Raw genomic sequence first — 22639 nt, forward strand, 5'->3', positions numbered from 1 at the left:
TATTTAAAGTAAATCAACTGTGTAATACTGAGAAGGCTAAATTTCCCAAGAACTTGAAGATATAATTCAATTATTAAGGTTGGTTTGACAACAGAAGTATAATTCACAAACGACAATTTGATACAGCTTTTTACTATAGATGGCCTACAGCAATCATTTTGCTTCTCAAGTAGCGTTAAGAAGGTAAATATAAAAGTGTAAGAGTCACTTTAAAGAAAATGGGAGTCATTTAATGACACTTAAATCTCAGAATCTTCTACAAGTTCTCATACCGGACAATGGAGGGTAAGTGGGAAAAAAAAAATGTGTCCAATCAAGAGGTAACTACTAGTGTCTTGTAGGGCTATAGAGCTTTTCTTGTTTAAAAACATTTAAAGTGCCTTAGACAGGGTCTGGTTTAATGCTCAAGTATTATAACCCTCATTTAAGAAATGAAGAAGTCAAGGTGCTGGATGCCAAGTCATCCCCCCCGGGGTTTACAGAACTGCCAAAGTATGGGGCTGAGAGCGTTCTTTCTTTTTTAAATTCAAACAGGTATTTATTATGGGAAGCTGGTTTTACAGGTGGTGAAAGAGTAGATGCATTGGAACAGTGTGGTAAGACACCTCAGGGATTAGCACAAAACCACCATTCTTTGGGCTAGAGGGACAAGGGGGGAGACCCGGTTCTGGATCCCAGGAGCTAGGGCCACCATGTGGCAGCTGCCCAGTGGGTACCAGGACCATGGGAAAAGATGGTGCTGCTGCTGCAGATGCTACTGAAACAGAGCAATGGGAAGTCCCCAGCACTGCCCCTCCTGCCTTCAGTCCCCTGCTAGTGCCTCCCACTGCTGAACCTGGCCAGAAGACAGCATGGGAGCTTGGGAAATGTGGCTCTCTGAGATTGAGTAGAGTGGAAGTGGGAAGACAACAGATCCAAGAGCAGAGTCTAGTGACCAACACAGGGAGTTCTTAATGATGGGGCAACTGGAGAAAAATTACTGGGTTTTGGATTTTATTTTTTTTAAGTTTATTTATTTTGAGAGAGAGAGAGTGCAAGCAGGGTAGGGGCAGAGAGAGAGAGAGAGGGAGAGAAAGAGAATCCCAAGCAGGCTCCATGCTGTCAGCACAGAGCCTGACATGAACCATGAGGACATGACCTGAGCCAAAACCAAGAGCTGGATGCTGAACCGACAGCCACCCTGATGCCCCAAGGTTTCATGATTTTGAATTCAACTTTGAATCCTATCAATTTCTAGTTCAGTGACTTTAGGTACATTATATAACATCTCTGGGACTTGTTTTCCTCACCCACAAGATAGGGTATTAAAATATTTTAATTTAGTGGGCTGTGATTAAAGTAAACAGAATAATATATGAACCCGTTAACTAAGTGCTTGGTCTACAGCATATCCTCAGTAAATGTCATTCATTAAATATTTCAAAAATAAAAGAAGAAACTGGATCAAGACCTTAAATGCACTAGTGCACAAGGCCCAACTCTCAGCATGGCACCTGGCATATCCAGGATGGGTCATTTTTCAAAGAAATAGGAACAAAAACTACTTTCTTGGGAAGGAATTAGTCAGAGAAACCATTTAACATCTGTTAACAAGAATGCATCAGCTCCAAGAAGAAGGAATTTGGGGAGGGGAAAGAAAATGGGTTGTCACATATACTTTTCACGGATTAAGAGAAGCATGAGCTGTTACCACGATGGGGACATTCAGCAATCACCACTGGCCATAACAAAATGAGAGAATATTCCTGCTTCTCTTTTCTCCATTCAGGGATCTAAACGTTTCTGAAATTCTGGCAAAGTCCACTGGTGGGGATATGCATCCTTTTGACCTTACAAATGGGAGGGGAAAAAAAGTTCCATTTCTAGGCAAAAGGCTTCTGAAGTGTTCTTTCATTTTCCATGGCAGATCTTGAAGGATGCCCTGGAGAAATACTCATCATGCCATGGTGAAGTCAGCAATTTTCAGGACCCATGTTTTAGAGATGGGGAAAAGGTGGTCTTGTTGAGAATCTAACCATCTACTTTAGGCCAAGTGACATGGGCTCTCCGTATCCTAGGTTTGAAACACACAGGGGATACCCTTCTCTGGAATACCCTAATGTCAAAAGTTAGTTAAATCAAACATGCAACTCAACTAGGGATACCAGATGGTAAATGTGCTCTGGTTTCCTTCTTGATTGGCTCTAAATCAAGGCCAAAGTGGCTGGTTGAGAATAAGTCAGTTTCAGCAAAACTTCTACAGAGTAATGTATACTGATGATGATACTTACAATAGGTATCATTTCTTGAGTGTCTCCTATCAGCCAGGCACAGTGCTAAGTACCCTACACATTCTATTTAATTCTTGCCACAACCCAGTGGACCAGGTGTTACTATTATCCTGGTTTCACAAGTGAAGAAAAGTAAGCTGCAGAGGTGTATCCTAACATGCTTGGGATCAGATAGTATGAGAGTTAGAGTCATTCCAGGTCTGTCTGACTCTAAGGCCTATGGGTATAGCACCTGCTTGCCTTTTGCCAGGCGGAGTGATGGACCCTGGAGATTCAATGACCATGAAGAAGCAGTGAAGTGAGTCCTGGGACCAGGGGTTCTTCTACAGTGAAGTAACTGCACAGCTGTAATTGCTAAAAAGCCCCGATTGAGGGGCACCTGGGTGGTGCAGGTGGTTAAGTGTCTGAATCTTGATCTCGGCTCAGGTCTGGATCTCATGGTTCGTGAGTTTGAGCCCCCATATCAGGCTCTGTGCTGAGGGTGTGGAGCCTGGTTGGGATTCTGTCTCTCCTTCTCTCTCTGCCCCTCCCCTGCTTGTGCTCTCTCTCAAAAAAAAAAAAAAAAAAAAAAAAGACCTGATTGAAAGGTACAAAAAGCTGCCAAATTCTTAGGATAAGCCCATCCTGAAAGCAGGAGGGACAGGAAGGACCAGGGCTGCCTCGGGAATGGCGTCTCCCCTGAACTCTCTGACATGCAGTCAGAGAGTGGCTGGGAAATCAGTTCAGAGTAGGGCCTGGCAAACCAAGAGGGAAGGGACAGGCAAGCTTAGCCTGGATGAGTGCAGGGCACAGACTCTTGCTGGACTGGAGGGGAAGAGAAAAAGAACTATTGCCCTGGACTCTGTGACTTTAACAACAAAAAGGTTTTTTTCCATTTCTATCTTTTAAATCCACATTGGAGGTAAATCACGGATTTGAATGCCATAGGTTTTGACCTCAGATGTTTAAACAAAACACTGGGATAGAAGGAGTAGCGAGTAGTCATGAAGATGAGCCTTCAATTTTTTACCTTATTTTGGCACGAATAGAGCAAACATTGCCAACAGCAAAACTGAATGTTTATAGAACCAGCTTGGTTTTCGATGCTGCCATTTTTGTGGCTCAGTTCTTGTGCTTACAATCCCACTAAAACTAGAATGCAATCAGTTAGCATGTCAGTAATTCTCTATGTGACGGCTGTCCTGTGTTTTCAGGCGATATCCTCATCTTCACCCCCTTGGTAAAAATCTGGTTTCCTTCATCATTTTTAAAAAGGCAGGACAGGGGCACCTGGGTGGCTCAGTCAGTTGAGTGTCCAACTTTGGCTCAGGTCATGATCTCATGGTTCATGGGTTCAAGCCCCGCATCAGGCTCTGTGCTGACAGCTTGGAGCCTGGAACCTGCTTTGGATTCTGTGTCTCCCTCTCTCTTTGCCCCTCCCCTACTTATATGCTCTGTCTCTTGGCCATCTCTCAAAAATGAATAAATGTTAAAAAAAATTTTTTTTAAAGCCAGGATTGAATACATCCTCTTGATTTGGGAAGGACAGATGACCCAAATGGTTGATTTAGTGATTACTATTTCAAAAAAACTTAGGTCCATAAAGTAGATGTCACCCACCTGAAGTTCTGAGTGTTCTTTCAGAAGTCGATCGTATTCTTTTGAAAGTCGCTCTGATTGCATTTTCATTGTCATCACATCATTCTGTGCCTTAGAAAGGGCTAGAAAACATGGAATAGAATTTAAAAATTTTTACTTTGAAATATTTTTAAGTTTACAGAAAAGTTGCAAGACTTAAATAGAAAACTCCTTTGTAGCTCTTACTCAAGTTCACCAACTGTTAAGATGCAATATATTTGTTACTGTATTCTCTCACCACACATGCACAACTGTTTTCTTGAATCATTTAAGAGTAAGTTATAGACATCATGTCCCTTTACTCCTTAATACTTCATTGTGTATTTCTTGGGGCACCTGGGTGGCTCAGTCGGTTAAGTGTCTGACTTTGGCTCAGGTCATGATCTCAGTTTGTGAGTTTGAGCCCTGCATCAGGCTCTGTGCTAACAGCTTGGAGCCTGGAACCTGCTTCAGATTCTGTGTTTCCCTCTCTCTCTGCTCCTCCCCCGCTCATGCTCTGTCTCTCTCTCCTTCAAAAATAAATAAACATTAAAAAAATTAAAAAAAAATAAATAAATAAATATACTTCATTGTGTATTTCTTAAGAACAAAGCTATTCTGTAACATAATCAGAGCATAGTTAGCAAATTAGGAAATTTAACATCAGTACTTTTTATCTAATCTGCCATTCATATTCCAGTCTTGGCTACTGTCCCAATTATGGGTTTTTTACCATTTTTTTTTTTAGTCTAGATCCAGCCCTAGATCAAAGATTAGCATTAAGTTGTCACGTTTCTTTTGTTTCCTTTAATTTAGAATAGTTCCTCAGCCTTCCCCCTGCATTCTTCTCCCCTTTCGTAACACTGACATTTTAAATAAAGGCCACTTTTTTTTTTTTTTGAAAGAGAAAGAGCGCATTGGGGAGGGACAAAGGGAGAGGGGAGACAGAGGATCTGAAGTGGGTTCTGTGTTGACAGCAGAGACTCTGACAGGGGGCTCGAACTCACAAACCATGAGATCATGACCTGAGCTGAAGTTAGATGCTTGACTGACTGAGCCACCAAGACACCCTCAGGCCACTTTTTTCTTAAATGGAATGTTTTTCATTTTGGTTTTGTCTGATGTTTCCTCATGATTAAATTCAGGTTATGCATCTTAACTTACATACAAATGATGCTGACTGTCTCTCAAGGTATCACATCCAGAGACCCATCTGCCTCTCACTGGTTTTTCTATTTATACTTATTTTCTTCTTTGTAAACTAAGAAGCAGTGTGTGGGAAGAAAAGACTATGTAAGTATCTTGCTCCTTATGAAAACTATCCCCTCATAGTTAGCACCCATTGAAAATTCTTGCCTAAACCAACCTTTATTGTGATGGTAGCACACTGGTGATTTTCCAACTTCACCATCTCATCCACATTTACCAGTCAGCATTCTACTCTAAAGAAGGGCCTTCCATTATCCATCCACCCATCCACCCATCCATCCACCCATCCATCCATCCATCCTAAGTATGAACACATAGGTTATGTTTTCAACAGTTTATAATTCATAACTGCACTAGCCAGATATAGCTAGTGGGAAGGCTGTCAAGCTGGCTCTTATGTCCTCTCACTATGTCCCTATCATTTTTTGAGTACCCTAGTTTTTTGCATAAGATGTTCCAGTCTTATCCTGTTTCCTGATTCATCCTAGACTCAAGCATTATAGTACAGAATTTATTAGAATGGTCTGCTTTTGAAAAAACTGAGAGGGGGATATTTTATTATACTTACTAAGGGACGAACAGCGCATTTTCCTTAAAAGCAAAGACAATCACCTTCTTATATAAAATTGAAAGATTTAGGGGTGTGGGACACTTAAAGGCTTTACCTCAAGATGATACACAAAAATGGATCTATATTAGCCTCTGTCTACCAAGGAGGTATAGTGTAAGACAGCAGTTAAAAATAAGTTAAAAATAAGCAGTTAACTTCTAAGATAGAAGTTAAACACGCACACACACACACACACACACACACACACACACACACACATTAACTTAGCACATTGTAGAGAAGATAATGAGTAAATGTGTAGAAAGGAAGAGTAGCACAAGATGGACTGGATAAATTCTGGGAATCCTGAACTAACTCTACTCTACATACAATTCTGCATATGTAGTCTTTAGAAGTTCTGAATTTGTAAATATTTTAGGGTAGAAGTTTAAGTAAAAGAAAGTGGGATTTATAAATGTAAGAGTCACTTTTCTGGCACAGTTGAATGAAATTATAGGTACTATTTATAAACAATCTGTTTCCTCTTCCTCTTGAAAAGCCATCATATGGGCATTTTTATATATAAGTATATAAGTCACTTTCAACTAAAGTGGCTTTTGTATTGGCACTTTCTAAGACAATGTTGTCAAATTAAACTTCCTGTGTTGTAGAACATTTAGTGGACAATACAGATGTAGAACATCTGTGCTAATATGGCAGCCACTAGGTATATGTGGCTATTAAGCACTTTTTTTTTTTTTTTCAACGTTTATTTATTTTTGGGACAGAGAGAGACAGAGCATGAATGGGGGAGGGGCAGAGAGAGAGAGGGAGACACAGAACCGGAAACAGGCTCCAGGCTCCGAGCCATCAGCCCAGAGCCCGACGCGGGGCTCGAACTCACGGACCGCGAGATCGTGACCTGGCTGAAGTCGGACGCTCAACCGACTGCGCCACCCAGGCACCCCTGTGGCTATTAAGCACTTTAAATGTGGCTAGTGCAACTGAAGAATTTAATTTTAAATTATACTTAATTTTAATTAAATTTTGATTTAAACAGCCATGTGTAGCTAGTGGTAGCCATATGGGATAGCTCTACATTATAATTTCTTTCATGTTATTTTTATAGATCCATAACTAAGTTAGGCATTAAAGGCTAAATTTAACAAATCTAATGTTGTCACTTGGTAAGGGTATAGGTTAGGTATGGAAGAGAGATCTTTGATAGTGGTTAGATTTCACTGGAACCACAGTCACAACATGAAGGTTTTCATATTAGTCTTTAATTTGGGTTCTATAAGGCATTTCCTAGAACCTACTTGAAAATATGAAACACAGTGTTAACTTCAAGACCTTACCATAAATGTTTAAAAGCCTGGATTTCTGGTGTATAAAAAGCAAACAAGATTCTACAACTTAATAATGTCTTACTAGCCTACAATGATGGTCCAAGACGGGTCCAAGAGGGTCCAAGATGGTAGGAAAGGAAGACCCTGAGCTTACCTTCTCCCATAGACAGTAAATCTATAGCCACATGTGGAATAATCCCCTCTGAAGGGGACCTTGGATGAACAGGATGAACAGAGCCTCTACAACAGGGGACAGTACTGAGAAGGGCAGAAGAAGCAGAGATACAGTCTCACTAAGGAAAGAACCATATTCTTTTTTTTAATATATATATTTTTAATATTTTATTTATTTTTGAGACAGAAAGAGAGGGAGAGAGAACACATGCGAGCAGGGAGGGACAGAGAGAGAGGGGGCCAGAGGATCCGAAGCGGGCTCTGCACTGACAGCTTCGGGGATAACAGCAGAGAGCCCGAGATGGGGCTTAAACTCACCAACCATGAGATCATGACCTGAGCGAAGTCGGAAGCTCAAAAGACTGAGCTACTCAGGCACCCTGAAAACCACATTCTAGGAATGGCATTCTATGATACAGAAGGATCACAAAAGCATTGAACTTTTCCGTGAGGGGCAAGAGATTTGAGTTCCACATCAGGTACCGAAACCCTTAGATCCTGCACAGAAGAGATGGGCCTCCAAAACACCTGGCTTTGAAAAGCAATAAGGAATACGTCTAGGAAAACTAGAATTGCAGGGGAAAAGAAACCCCACTCTTAGAGTTCACATGTAGACTTACTTGACCCCAAAATAAACACAAAAACACTGGATCAAAATTACATAGACTACAGGTGAAGGGGACCCACTTACTAATCTTGGAGCGCCTGCTGGAGAGACAAAAGGCAGCTAGGCGTCTGCTTGGGGACTTAAGACACTGGTGGCAGCCATTTTTGCTGTCTTGTTCTGCTGTGCTGATTCCGGCCCCGGCGGATGCCATTTGGGAATCATCCCTGTATACTGCAAATGTCAGAGGGTGCCTACCGCTGGTGTCTTGACTACCAGCACATTTGTAGTGGTCAAGACCAGGTGTACAGCCAGCTGGACTGGGAGCCAGACCCACTTACTAGTGTGCCCACAACCGTTCTGCCCTGTCACATCAGGAGGGCACATGCAGCCCACACGGGAGACCTGCTTCTGGTGACCAGAGGAGATTATGCTTCTTGGCTCCACAGGATATCTCCTACATAAGGCCACTCCTTTAACACTGGGAAATGTGTGTCGTGATGGGCACTGGGTATTGTAAGTGTTGAATCGCTGGATTCTACACCTGAAACTTATATTTCACTGTATGCTAACTGACTAGAATTTAAATAAAAACTTAAAAAAGAAAAAGAAAAAAAAAAAGATTGGGAACTGTAGCTGAACTACTGAACACCTAAAAACAAATACAGAGCTAGGCCAAATGAAAAGACACAGAAATGTGTTCCAAACAAAAGAGCAAGGCAAACCTCAGAGAAAGAACTAAATGAAAGGGAATTAAGCAATAAAAGTGATAAAGAGTTCAAAATAATGGCCACAAAGATGATTATCAAATTTGGGAGAAGACTAGATGAATGCACAGTAAGACCTTCAACAAAGAGAAAATATAAGAAAGTACCAATCAAATATAAAGAATACAATAACAGAAATAAAAAAATACACTAGAGGGGATAAACTGAAGATTTGATGATACAGAAGAACAGATCAGTGATCTGGGTAGTGAAAGTCACCCAAACTGAACAGAAAAAGAAAGAAAGTTAGAAAGGAAGGAAGGAAGGAAGGAAGGAAGGAAGGAAAAGAAAAAAAAGGAATTTAAAAATAAAGGCACTTTAAGGGACCAATGGGACAACATCGAGTACTAACATTTACATTATAGGGGTTCTAGAAGGAGAAGGGAAAGAGAAAGGGGCATAAAACATATTTAAAGAAATCACTGCTGAAAAATTCCCTAAACTAAGGAAGGAAATACATGCCCAGGTCTAAAAAGCAAGGCTCCTAAACAGATGAACTCAGAAGAGATCTACACCAAGACAAATTATAATTACAATGTCAAAAACTAAAAAATCTTAAAAGTAACAAGAGAAAAGCAATTAGTTGCATATAATGGAATCCCTATGAGGCAATGAGCTAGTTTTTTTTTAGATTTTTTTTTAATGTTTATTTATTTTTGAGAGAGACAGAGACAGAGCTTGAGCGGGAGAGGGGCAGAGAGAGAGGGAGACACAGAATCTGAAGCAGAATCCAGGCTCTGAGCTGTCAGCACAGAGCCCGACATGACACAGGGCTCAAACCCACAGACCACGAGATCATGACCTGAGATGAAGTCGGATGCCTGACTGAGCCACCCAGGAGCAGCCCCCCACCGCTTTAAAACAATTTTTTTTTAATGTTTATTTATTTTTGAGAGAGATAGAGACAGAGCTTGAGTGGGGGAAAGGGCAGAGAGAGCGAGGGAGGGCAATGAGCTAATTTTTCAACAGAAACTTTACAGGCTGGCAGGGAGTGGCACAATATATTCACAGTGCTGAAAGGAAAAAAACATAACCAAGAATACTCTAATCGGCAATGTTATCATTCAGAATTGAAGGCGAGATAAAAAGTTTTCCAACCAAACAAAAGTTAAAGGTTTACCACTACTAAACCAGCCTTTACAAAAAAATATCAAAAGGTCTTCTTTAAGAGGAAAAGAAAAGGCCATAACTAGAAATAAAAAAATATATACGAAAGAAAAAAAATCTCCCTGGTAAAGGCAAACATATGGTGAAGGTTCAGCCATGTATAAAGCTGGTATGAAAGTTAAAAGACAAAAGTAGTAAATAAGCTGTATCTATAATTAGTTAAGGATACACAAAACAAAAAGATGTACAACATGATGTAAAAACCATAAAACGTCAGGAGTGGGGACAGTAAAAATGTAGTGTTTTTAGAATTTGTTCAAGCTTAAGTGCTCATCAATTTAAAATAAACTGCTATATACACAGGTTGTTATATATGAATCTCATGGTAACCACAAATCAAAAACCTTTATTAGATACACAAAAAATAAAGAGAAAGGAATCCAAACATAACACTAAAAAAGTTACCATATCACAAGGGAAAAGAGCAAGAAGAAAGGAATAGAGAACTACAAAACAACCATTAAACAATTTTTAAAATGGCAGTAAGTAAGCTGGGGCTCCTGGGTGGCTTAGTCGGTTGAGCGTCTGACTTTGACTCAGGTCATGATCTCGCAGTTTGTGAGTTCTAGCCTCGTCTCGGGCTCTGTGCTGACAGCTCAGAGCCTGGAGCCTGCTTCTGATTCCTGTGTCTCCCTATCTCTCTGCTCCTCCCCTCTTCACGCTCTCTGTCTCTGTCTGTCTCTTTCAAAAAAAAATGAAAACAATAATTACTTAAAATTATTTTTAATGTTTATTTTTGAAAAGAAAGCTGGGCTAAGCAATACTTCTATCAGACAAACTAGACTTAAAACAAAGGCTGTAATAAGAGAGAGTATTACATAAAGATAAAGGGATCAATTAGAGAAGGAATTATAACATTTCTAAATATGTATGCACCTAACATAGAAGCACCAAGATATATAAAGCAAATATTAACAAATGCAAAGAGAGAAACTGAAACTAACACTAGTAGGGGACTTTAGCATCCACTTACATCAATGGATAGATCACCCAGACAGAAAATTAATAAGGAAATATTGGCTTTAAATAACACATTAGATCAGATGAACTTAATATATACAGAGCATTCCATCTAAAAACAGCAGAATACACATTATTTTCAAGTATACACAAAACACCCTCCAGGACAGATCACATGTTAGGCCACAAAATAAGTCTCAATAAATTAAACAAGACTGAAATCGTATCTAACAAGAGATGAAGAAGGGCATTATATAATAATTACAGGGTCTATCCATCAAGAAGAACTAACAATTATAAATGTCTATGCACCGAATACTGGAGCCCCCAAATATATAAAACAATTACAAACATAAGCAACCTTATTGACAAGAATGTGGTAATTGCAGGGGGACTTTAATACCCCACTTACAATAATGGATAGATCATCTAGACACATGGTCAATAAAGAAACAAGGGCCCTGAATGATACATTGGATCAGATGGACTTGACAGATCTAATTAAAACTCTGCATCCCAAAGCAACAGAATATACTTTCTTCTCGAGTGCACATGGAACATTCTCCAAGATAGATCACATTCTGGGTCACAAAACAGCCCTTCATAAGTATACAAGAATTGAGATCATACCATGCATACTTTTGGACCACAATGCTATGAAGCTTGAAATCAACCACAGGAAAAAGTCTGGAAAACCTCTGAAAGCGTGGAGGTTAAAGAACACCCTACTAAAGAATCAATGGGTCAACCAGGCAATTCGAGAAGAAATTAAAAAATATATGGAAACAAACGAAAATGAAAATACAACAATCCAAACGCTTTGGGACGCAGCAAAGGCAGTCCTGAGAGGAAAATATATTGCAATCCAGGCCTATCTCAAGAAACAAGAAAAATCCCAAATACAAAATCTAACAGCACACCTAAAGGAAATAGAAGCAGAGCAGCAGACACCCCAAACCCAGCAGAAGAAGAGAAATAATAAAGATCAGAGCAGAAATAAACAATATAGAATCTAAAAATACTGTAGAGCAGATCAATGAAACCAAGAGTTGGTTTCTTGAAAAAATAAAGAAAATTGATAAACCTCTAGCCAGGCTTCTCAAAAAGAAAAGGGAGATGACCCAAGTAGATAAAATCATGAATGAAAATGGAATTATTACAACCAATCCCTCAGAAATACAAGCAATTATCAGGGAATACTATGAAAAATTATATGCCAACAAACTGGACAACCTGGAAGAAATGGACAAATTCCTAAACACCCACACACTCCCCAAACTCAAACTGGAGGAAATAGAAAGCTTGAACAGACCCATAACCAGCGAAGAAATTGAATCAGTTATCAAAAATCTCCCAACAAATAAGAGTCCAGGACCAGATGGCTTCCCTGGGGAATTCTACCAGACATTTAAAGCAGAGATAATACCTATCCTTCTCAAGCTATTCCAAAAAATAGAAAGGGAAGGAAAACTTCCAGACTCATTCTATGAAGCCAGTATTACTTTGATTCCTAAACCAGACAGAGACCCAGTAAAAAAAGAGAACTACAGGCCAATATCCCTGATGAATATGGATGCAAAAATTCTCAATAAGATACTAGCAAATCGAATTCAACAGCTTATAAAAAGAATTATTCACCATGATCAAGTGGGATTCATTCCTGGGATGCAGGGCTGGTTCGACATTTGCAAATCAATCAATGTGATACATCACATTAATAAAAGAAAAGATAAGAACCATATGATCCTGTTAATCGATGCAGAAAAAGCATTTGACAAAATTCAGCATCCTTTCTTAATAAAAACCCTCGAGAAAGTCGGGATGAAGGAACATACTTAAACAACATAAAAGCCATTTATGAAAAGCCCACAGCTAATATCATCCTCAATGGGGAAAAACTGAGAGCTTTCTCCCTGAGATCAGGAACACAACAGGGATGTCCACTCTCACCGTTGTTGTTTAACATAGTGTTGGAAGTGCTAGCATCAGCAATCAGACAACAAAAGGAAATCAAAGGCATCAAAATTGGCAAAGATGAAGTCAAGCTTTCACTTTTTGCAGATGACATATTATACATGGAAAACCCGATAGACTCCACCAAAAGTCTGCTAGAACTGATACATGAATTCAGCAAAGTCGCAGGATACAAAATCAATGTACAGAAATCAGTTGCATTCTTATACACTAATAATGAAGCAACAGAAAGACAAATAAAGAAACTGATCCCATTCACAATTGCACCAAGAAGCATACAATACCTAGGAATAAATCTAACCAAAGATGTAAAAGATCTGTATGCTGAAAACTATAGAAAGCTTATGAAGGAAATTGAAGAAGATATAAAGAAATGGAAAAACATTCCGTGCTCATGGGTTGGAAGAATAAATATTGTTAAAATGTCAATATTACCCAAAGCTATCTACACATTCAATGCAATCCCAATCAAAATGGCACAAGCATTCTTCTCGAAGCTAGAACAAGCAATCCTAAAATTCATATGGAACTACAAAAGGCCCCGAATAGCCAAGGTAATTTTGAAGAAGACCAAATAAGGAGGCATCACAATCCCAGACTTTAGCCTCTACTACAAAGCTGTAATCATCAAGACAGCATGATATTGCCACAAAAACAGACACATAGACCAATGGAATAGAATAGAAACCCCAGACCTAGACCCACAAAAGTATGGCCAACTAATCTTTGACAAAGCAGGAAAGAACATCCAATGGAAAAAAGACAGTCTCTTTAACAAATGGTGCTGGGAGAATTGGACAGCAACACGCAGAAGAGTGAAACTAGACTACTTTATTACACCATTCACAAAAATAAACTCAAAATGGATAAAGGACCTGAATGTGAGACAGGAAACCATCAAAACCCTAGAGGAGAAAGCAGGAAAAGACCTCTCTGACCTCAGCCACAGCAATTTCTTATTTGACACATCTTCAAAGGCAAGGGAATTAAAAGCAAAAATGAACTATTGGAAGATAAAAAGCTTCTGCACAGCAAAGGAAACAATCAACAAAACCAAAAGGCAACCAACGGAATGGGAAAAGATATTTGCAAATGACATATCGGACAAAGGGCTAGTATCCAAAATCTATAAAGAGCTCACCAAACTCCACACCCAAAAAACAAATAATCCAGTGAAGAAATGGGCAGAAAACATGAATAGACACTTCTCTAAAGAAGACATCTGGATGGCCAACAGGCACATGAAAAGATGCTCAACAGCGCTCCTCATCAGGGAAATACAAATCAAAGCCACACTCAGACATCACCTCATGCCAGTCAGAGTGGCCAAAATGAACAAATCAGGAGACTCTAGATGCTGGAGAGGATGTGGAAAACGGGAACCCTCTTGCACTGTTGGTGGGAATGCAAACTGGTGCAGCCACTCTGGAAAACAGTGTGGAGGTTCCTCAAAAAATTAAAAATAGACCTACCCTATGACCCAGCAGTAGCACTGCTAGGAATTTACCCAAGGGATACAGGAGTACTGACACATAGGGGCACTTGTACCCCAATGTTTATAGCAGCACTCTCAACAATAGCCAAATTATGGAAAGAGCCTAAATGTCCATCCACTGATGAATGGATAAAGAAATTGTGGTTTATATACACAATGGAGTACTACATGGCAATGAGAAAGAATGAAATATGGCCCTTGTGTGATGGGGTGAAATGAGTGTGATGCTAAGTGAAATAAGCCATAGAGAGAAAGACAGATACCATATGGTTTCACTCTTATGTGGATCCTGAGAAACTTAACAGAAACCCATGGGGGAGGGGAAGGGGAAAAAAAAACAACAAAGAGGTTAGAGTGGGAGAGAGCCAAAGCATAAGAGACTCTTAAAAACTGAGAACAAACTGAGGGTTGATGGGGGTGGGAGGGAGGGAAGGGGAGAGGAGGTGATGGGTATTGAAGAGGGCATCTTTTGGGATGAGCACTGGGTGTTGTATGGAAACCAATTTGACAATAAATTTCATATACTAAAAAAAAAAAGACTGAAATCGTATCAAGAATCATTTCTTGGGTGCCTGGGTGACTCAGTCGGTTGGGTGTCTGACTTTGGCTCAGGTCATGATCTCATGGTCTGTGAGTTCGAGCCCCACATTGGACTCTGTGCTGACATCTCAGAGCCTGGAGCTTACTTTGCATTCTGTGTCTCCCTTTCTCTCTGCTCCTCCCCTGCTGGCTCACTGTCTCAAAAATAAATAAACATTAACAAAAAAAAAAAGAAACTTTTCTGACCACAATGGTATGAAAGTAGAACTCCATTACAAGAAAAAAACCTGGAAAAAACACAAACAAATGGAAGTTAAATAACATGCTACTAAACTACTAACAGGTCAATGAAAAAAATCAAAGAGGAAATAAAAAAAATACTTTGAGACAAATAAAAAGGGAAATACAGTGTTCTAAGATCTACAGGATGCAGCAAAAGCAATTCTAACAGGGAAGTTTATAGTGATACAGGCCTACCTCAAAAAAAAAACAACAAGAAAAATCTCAAATAAACAATCGAATCTTACACCTAAGAGAACTAGAAAAAGCAGAACAAACACTGCCCAAAATTAGTAGAAGGAAGGAAATAATAAATATTAGAGTGCAATTTGTGAAAGAGAGACTCAATAAACAATAGAAAAGATCTACGAAACTAGGAGCTGGTTCTTTGAAAAGATAAACAGAATTAATAACCTGTACCCAGATTCATCAAGAAAAAGTGAGAGAAGATTCAAATAAAACCAGAAATGAAAGAAAAGTTACAATCAATACTACAGAAATACCAAGGATTATAAAAGAATACTATTAAAAATTATGTGCCAACAAATTGGCCAGCCTAGAAGAAATGGATAAATTTTTATAAACATAAAATCTTCCATGACTGAATCAGAAACAAATAGAAAATCTGAATAAACCAATTACTAGCAGTAAAATTAGAGTAATAAAACTCCCAACAAACTAAAATCCAGGACCAGACAGCCTCACACGTGATTTCCATCAAACATTTAAAGAAGAGTTAATCCCTAATCCTCCTCAAACTATTCCAAAATAACATAACATAAAAATGAAGAGGACAAAAAACTACCAAATTCATCCTATGAGGCTAGTATTACCCTGATACCAAAATCAAAGAGACTACAAAAAAAGAAAACTATAGGCTAATATTCTTAGTAAGTACAGGTGGAAAAATACTCAACAAAATATTAGCAAACTGCATCAACAATACTTTAAATGATCATACACCATGATCCAGTAGGATTTATTCTAGGGATGCAAGGATGGTTCAATACCTGAAATCAATCAATGTGATACACCACATTAACAAAATGAAGGCTAAAAATCATATTATCATCTCAAAATATGGGAAAAAAGCATTTGACAAAATTCAGCATCCATTTATGATAAAACTTTCCACAAAGTGGATACAAAGAAAATGTATCTCAACATAATAAAGATCATACATGACAAACCCAGAGCTAACATCACACTCAACAGTGAAAAGCTGTTTCCTTTTAAGATCAGGAACATGACAAGGATGCCCACTCTCACCACTTTTATTCAACATAATATTGGAAATCCTGGCCACAACAATTAAGCAGAAACCCATTTCTTTCTCCCTTCTTCTCTTCTTTCCTCCTTCCCTTCCCTCCTTTTGTCCTCTCTCTCTTCCCTCCTTCCTTCCTTCCTTTCTTACTCCCACTCTCTCTCTCTTCCTTCCTTTCCTTCTTGTTCTTTTCTTTCTTTCCTTCTCTCTCTTTCTTTTTTTTTTTTTTTTTTTTTTTAACGTTTATTTAGTTTTGAGACAGAGAGAGACAGAGCATGAACGGGGGAGGGGCAGAGAGAGAGGGAGACACAGAATTGGAAGCAGGCTCCAGGCTCTGAGCCATCAGCCCAGAGCCGGACGCGGGGCTCGAACTCACGGACCGCGAGATCATGACCTGGCTGAAGTCGGATGCTTAACCGACTGAGCCACCCAGGCGCCCCTCTCTTTCTTTCTTAGAGAGAGAGAAAACACGATTGGGGGAGAGTGACAGAGGGGAAGAGAGAGATCTTAAGCAGGCTCCACGCTCAGTGAGGAGCCTGACGCAGGGCTCAATCCCACCACCCTGGGATCATGACCTGAGCTGAAATCAAGAGTCACTCAAATGACTGAGCCGCCCAGGTGCCCCAAGAAATGGCATTCAAATTGGAAATGAAAAGTAAAACTGTCACTATTTGCAGATGATATGATACTATATATAGAAAACATTAAAGCCTCCAAGAAAAAACTATACATAGAACTACCATATGATCTAGTAATTCCACTTTTAGGTATTTAGTCAAAGAAAATGAAAACACTATTTTGAAAAGACATATGCACCCTTATGTTCATGGCAGCATTATTTATAATAGCCCAAATTTGGAAGCAACCTAATGTCCATCAATAGACTAATGGATAAAGAAAATGTGTATGTATACACACACAGACACACACATACACACAATGGAACATTACACAGTTATAAGAATGAAATGTAGCCATGTGTGATAACACAGATGGATCTAGAGGGTATTATGCTAAGTAAAACAAATTAGACATAAAAAGAAAAATACCATATAATTTCATTTACAGGTGGAATCTAAAAAGCAAATGAACAAACAAAACAAAAACAGATACAGAGAACAAATTGAGGGTTGCCAGAGGGATGGGGATGTGGGGGAGATGGACAAAATAATTGAAGGGGATTAAGAGGTACAATCTTCAAGTTATAAAGAAGACATGGGGATTAATGTACAGCATAGGGAATACAGTCAATAATACTGTAACAACTTTGTATGGTGGTAGATGGTAACTAGACTTATTGTGGTGACATTTTATAATGCATATAAGTATCAGTTTATTGTATTATACATCTGAAACTAATACAGTACTGTCTGTCAATTATTCTTAAAAACCAAGAATGTTGGCCAGGAACTTGTATTGAATAGGAGTTAGTCTTAATGTTAAAAATGATTTGTGGGGCGTCTGGGTGGCACAGTCGGTTAAGCGTCCGACTTCAGCCAGGTCACGATCTCACGGTCCGTGAGTTCGAGCCCCGCGTCAGGCTCTGGGCTGATGGCTCGGAGCCTGGAGCCTGTTTCCGATTCTGTGTCTCCCTCTCTCTCTCTGCCCCTCCCCCATTCATGCTCTGTCTCTCTCTGTCCCAAAAATAAATAAACGTTGAAAAAAAAAATTAAAAAAAAAATGATTTGTACTTCTGATGCATAGGGGCACTTGTACCCCAATGTTTATAGCAGCACTCTCAACAATAGCCAAATTATGGAAAGAGCCTAAATGTCCATCCACTGATGAATGGATAAAGAAATTGTGGTTTATATACACAACGGAGTACTATGTGGCAAAGAGAAAGAATGAAATATGGCCCTTTGTAGCAACGTGGATGGAACTGGAGAGTGTGATGCTAAGTGAAATAAGCCATAGAGAGAAAGACAGATACCATATGGTTTCACTCTTATGTGGATTCTGAGAAACTTAACAGAAACCCATGGGGGAGGGGAAGGAAAAAAAAAAAAGAGGTTAGAGTGGAAGAGAGCCAAAGCATAAGAGACTCTTAAAAACTGAAAACAAACTGAGGGTTGATGGGGGGTGAGAGGGAGGGGAGGGTGGGTGATGGGTATTGAGGAGGGCACCTTTTGGGATGAGCACTGGGTGTTGTATGGAAACCAATACGACAATAAACTTCATATATTGAAAAAAAATGATTTGTACTTAAATTTCTTACATGAGTAAATTACTCAGGAAATTCAATAAATCTTAGACATCAACTCATTAGTTACCTAAAGAGATCATTTTTCTCATGAATTTTTAGGAGACAGAATGAATCAGGTGGTCCTACACATCTGTAAAAGAAGTTGAAAAACCACTTTGCAGCCTATCTAGAAGTTTCTCCTGATCACTTCAGGGATGAAGGTATGACAAATCAAATGCAGGCAAATCCTGTTTTTTTTGGCAGTTATCAAGCCAAGGCATGAACTGTGTTTCCTATGTTGTTTTGTATTTCAGTAGATGTTAATAAGCTGTCTTATTAATATTAATAAACTGTCTTATTTAATTCACTCCAATTAAGAGAGGCTGTTATTGTCTAGGATCCTTCTGGACTGTTTCCCAGTCCTTTCTCTATCTCTTGTTTTATAAAAATTACAATATTCTGTTTTGGATGCCTTCTACCTCCTTCTGGAACTGCCTTCGTGACTAAGGGATTATATAAACTTGTTATCTGACATTTGCATTTGCTTATTTCATCTTGAACTATTTTATTCTGGAAGCAGCATTTATAGGAAAGACATTATTAAACAAGGAAGCTTGAGGTGATACAGCTAAGTCACTATTTCAATTTTCTCATCTGCAAAAATGAGTTGCTATCACTTGCTGGTGGCTTTCTGGAAATGTGGAGATATTTCATGAGAATACTGGCCAGATTCAGTTAGAAACGTGGTTGTGTCCTAGTCACTAGGAACTTTCTGAGGCATATGCATTGGTTATTAACATAGAGAATAACCCCAATTAATGTTATAGTGACATGTAGTAAGCCAAAATGCTTGTGTAAACCATTTGTGTAAAAGGACCAGTAAGTAGGCCAAAAATATTTGTGGTTTTACAAAATGCTAAACTTACATTTATGGAGCTATTTGCAGAGTGGGAGAAGCTGGTGAGACAAATACAGTGTGTAGATGTATCACTATGATTTCTACCTGAGATTAACAGGAACTACTAGCTAAGCTCTGCCAGGAAATCGAAAACAATTTTTAGAGGCATTAACAGGACAGCTAAAGTTGGCTGTTGTACAACAGTAACAAGGATTGCACCAGAGGAAACCATTTTTAATTTGAAAATTTTCCACACATTCAGTGTTGGTTTCTTTTCAGTATACTTGGTTTTATTTCTGAGACCTTGAGAGTGTGATATATTAGAGTTATTTAATACTTAATTTTCACAGGTACTATTCTTTTACCAGTAATCAATGACCGGACTGTTAATCTACTATAATGCCTCCAAGATACTAGGAAACCAGACACACAAACTTTGGTTCAATAAGAAACATAAACTGCGTGTGTGTGTGTTTTTTTAAGTTTATTTATTCTGAGAGAGAGAGAGAGAGAGAGAGAGAGAGAGAGCGAGCACAAGTGTGTGAGGGATGGGCAGAGGGAGAAAGACAGAGAGAATCCCAAGTAGGCTCTGTGCCCTCAGCACACAGCCTGATGGGGGGCTTGATCTCACGAATCATGAGATGATGACCTGAGCTGAAACCAAGAATTAGATGCTTAACTGACTGAGCCACCCAGGCGCTCCAGTGGTTTAAATTTTATTACAGTTACTTTTTTTTTTTCTGTACATGCCTATATTGTCAGATATATGTAGGTCAGGTCTGTTTTATTCATCACTTCAATTGTCACCCACTCTCTTTTAAGCTTACTTACATCTGCTAAGCTTTTTGATTCTACTTTCTTTACAGCTCATCAGTCCATCCACTCTATCTCCATTACCACTGCCCTCATCTTTGGTGTATTATTTCTTCTAATATTTATTTCTTTGAGAAGAGCACGTGAGCAGGGGAGGTGCAGAGAGAGGGACAGGGAAAGAACCCCAGGCAGACCCTGAGCTGTTAGCACATGGGGAAACCAAGAGTCGGATGCTTAACAGACTGTGCCACCCAGGTGCCCCCCTCATCTCTAGTTTAGATTCTTGAAATGGATTCCTCACTTAGTTTCCTGGCTACTCTCATTCACTGGCCACAGTATTGTCAAAGTGATTGCTCCTCTGCCTAAGAACCCTCCAACAGTGCCCCCCGGTTGTAAACACATAAACATGAGGGCCTTCATGATGGATCCTAGGCCTACTGTTCCCCTCACCACTGCTGACATCTTATTTTATGCTCCAGTCACACTGGGCAACTTGTATTTCAAAAGTGCCATAGTCTTTTAGTTACATGCTGCTCATTTTGTTCAAACATCCGTGCTCATCTCCCTTCACCTCCCTGCCTCACTCATTTGCTCCCATTTCCTCTGGCTCACTAACATGTATCCTTCAAAATGTCAAGAAATTGTCCTTAGTTGGTTAAGCATCTGACTTTGGCTCAGGTCAGGATTTAGAGGTTCGTGAGTTTGAGCCCCACATCGGGCTGTCTGCCGTCAGCACAGAAGCTGCTTCAGATGCTCTGTTCCCCTCTCTTTCTGCCCTTCCCCCGCTTGTGCACTCTCTCTCAAAAATAAATAAACGTTAAAAAAATAAAAGAAAAGAAACTGTCCTTAATCTCCATTGTTGGCTCTACTTCACCCTGAGCTCACCTTCAGCATAGCACCCACCATGCTGGGGTGCAGCTATTTCCCCTAGAGTGTGGCCTGCTCAAGAAACAGAGCAGTGTCTTATCTCTGTTCTGAGCACCTAGCACAGTGCTTAGCACATGGAAGGTGCTTAAAGTATGTTCCTTGAAGGAAGTCTAAGCTTTAAGCATCTGAAAAATTCACTTGTGTGGAACCAGTTCATTTCCTGAGATTGTGATAAATGTCAGGTAAACAATGAGGTACCACTTTATTCACCTGACCGGAATCTTGGTTCCAACTAAAAACAATTCTATCTTTAATAAAACAAAACAAAACATTCATTCCAATGATGGAATGAATAAGTCACGGGGATGAAAAACACGGCATAGGAAATATAGTCACTGGTACTGTAATAGTACCGTATGGTGAACCGATCAGTGGTAGCTACACTTGTGGTAACACAGCATAAGGTACAGAGTTGTCGAATCACTATGTTGTACACGTGAAACCAATGTGACATTGTGTGTCCACTATACTTCAATTAAAAAAATCTTCAAGAGAGCTGGAGTCACAAAGCAAACAGACCATTTAAAAATATTTTGATAAAAATATAATGTTACAAATATCTCATGCTAACTGAAAATTAAAAACAAAAACCAAACAGTATTACAGAATCCAGTTCAATTAAAAGAAACAAACAACCTAAAACACTGACTCTAAAAATGAGGCTGGATATTGCAAGATCAGCCTGGAGCATCTTGTAGTGTCCAATAACAAGGAAGTACTCAAAAAACAAACCCAAGACAAAACCAATCCACAATAATGGAGGGGGATATGTCAAAGGGATGCGGAAGCCAAATAAAAGAGCTCTCAATGGCCAGAGAGCTAGAACAACTTGAGCAATAAAAATAAATAATAAAAGCAGTGATAAATTACATTCCAAAGTATAAAATGAATACCCCTAACTCCATACTGGCATAAATAAAAGAAGAAATTAACAAATAAGGGTAAACACAAATCTGTGCAGAAGAATTCCAAATATATGTAGATACTCCACCCTCAAGGAAGGTAGCCGTTTCTTAAGGGTGGGCTGTGAACAGAGACTTCTTTCCAAAAAATACACTATAGATAGAGGGAATAAAAAGGGTGACTTTACAGTAGAGAACCCTGACAAATAACACCAAAGCCAGGTGATCAAGGTCAACACCAACAGTGATAAATCATGTTGGTATGTATTCTTAATGTAATGTGATGAAAATGGCACTTTACTTCTGTGACTTCCACTTCAAATCCCATAACCCTAGTCTAATCATGAGAAAAACATCAGATAAATGCCAACAGAGAAACATTGTATCAGTACTGGTTCATTAATTCTATGTATGTACCACATTAACATATACCATCAATAATAGAGGAAACTGAGCGTGGGGTTTATGGGAATTCTCTACACTTTTTTTTTTGTAAATCTAAACTATTGTTTTTAAAAGTTTATTTACTTATTTTGGAGGGGGGGGTGCAGAGAGAGAGGGAGGGAGAGAGAATCCCAAGCAAGTTCTGCATTGTCAGCGCAGAGCCCGACGCGGGGTTCAAACCCACAAACTGTGAGCCGAAACCAAGAGTCTGACACTCAGTTGATTGAGCCACCCAGGTACTCCAAATCTAAATTGTTTTAACATAAAAAATT

General features: G+C 39.2%; 1 protein-coding gene across 2 annotated transcripts in view; it reads right to left on the reverse strand.

Moving 5' to 3' along the window:
* Positions 1 to 22639, reverse strand: part of BCAP29 (B cell receptor associated protein 29) — a 53850-nt gene that overhangs the window by 3562 nt on the left and 27649 nt on the right. For both annotated transcript variants that reach the window (XM_047095451.1, XM_047095452.1), the window contains exon 7: positions 3870 to 3970. In XM_047095451.1, the coding sequence (XP_046951407.1) occupies positions 3870 to 3970 (101 nt within the window). The remainder of the gene's footprint in view (positions 1 to 3869; positions 3971 to 22639) is intronic.

This window comes from Lynx rufus, unplaced genomic scaffold (assembly GCF_022079265.1).
Source record: "Lynx rufus isolate CCGP_SWC_20201006 ecotype Redwood Valley unplaced genomic scaffold, mLynRuf1.p SCAF_4, whole genome shotgun sequence".
In the NCBI taxonomy this organism is placed as follows: Eukaryota; Metazoa; Chordata; class Mammalia; order Carnivora; family Felidae; genus Lynx; species Lynx rufus.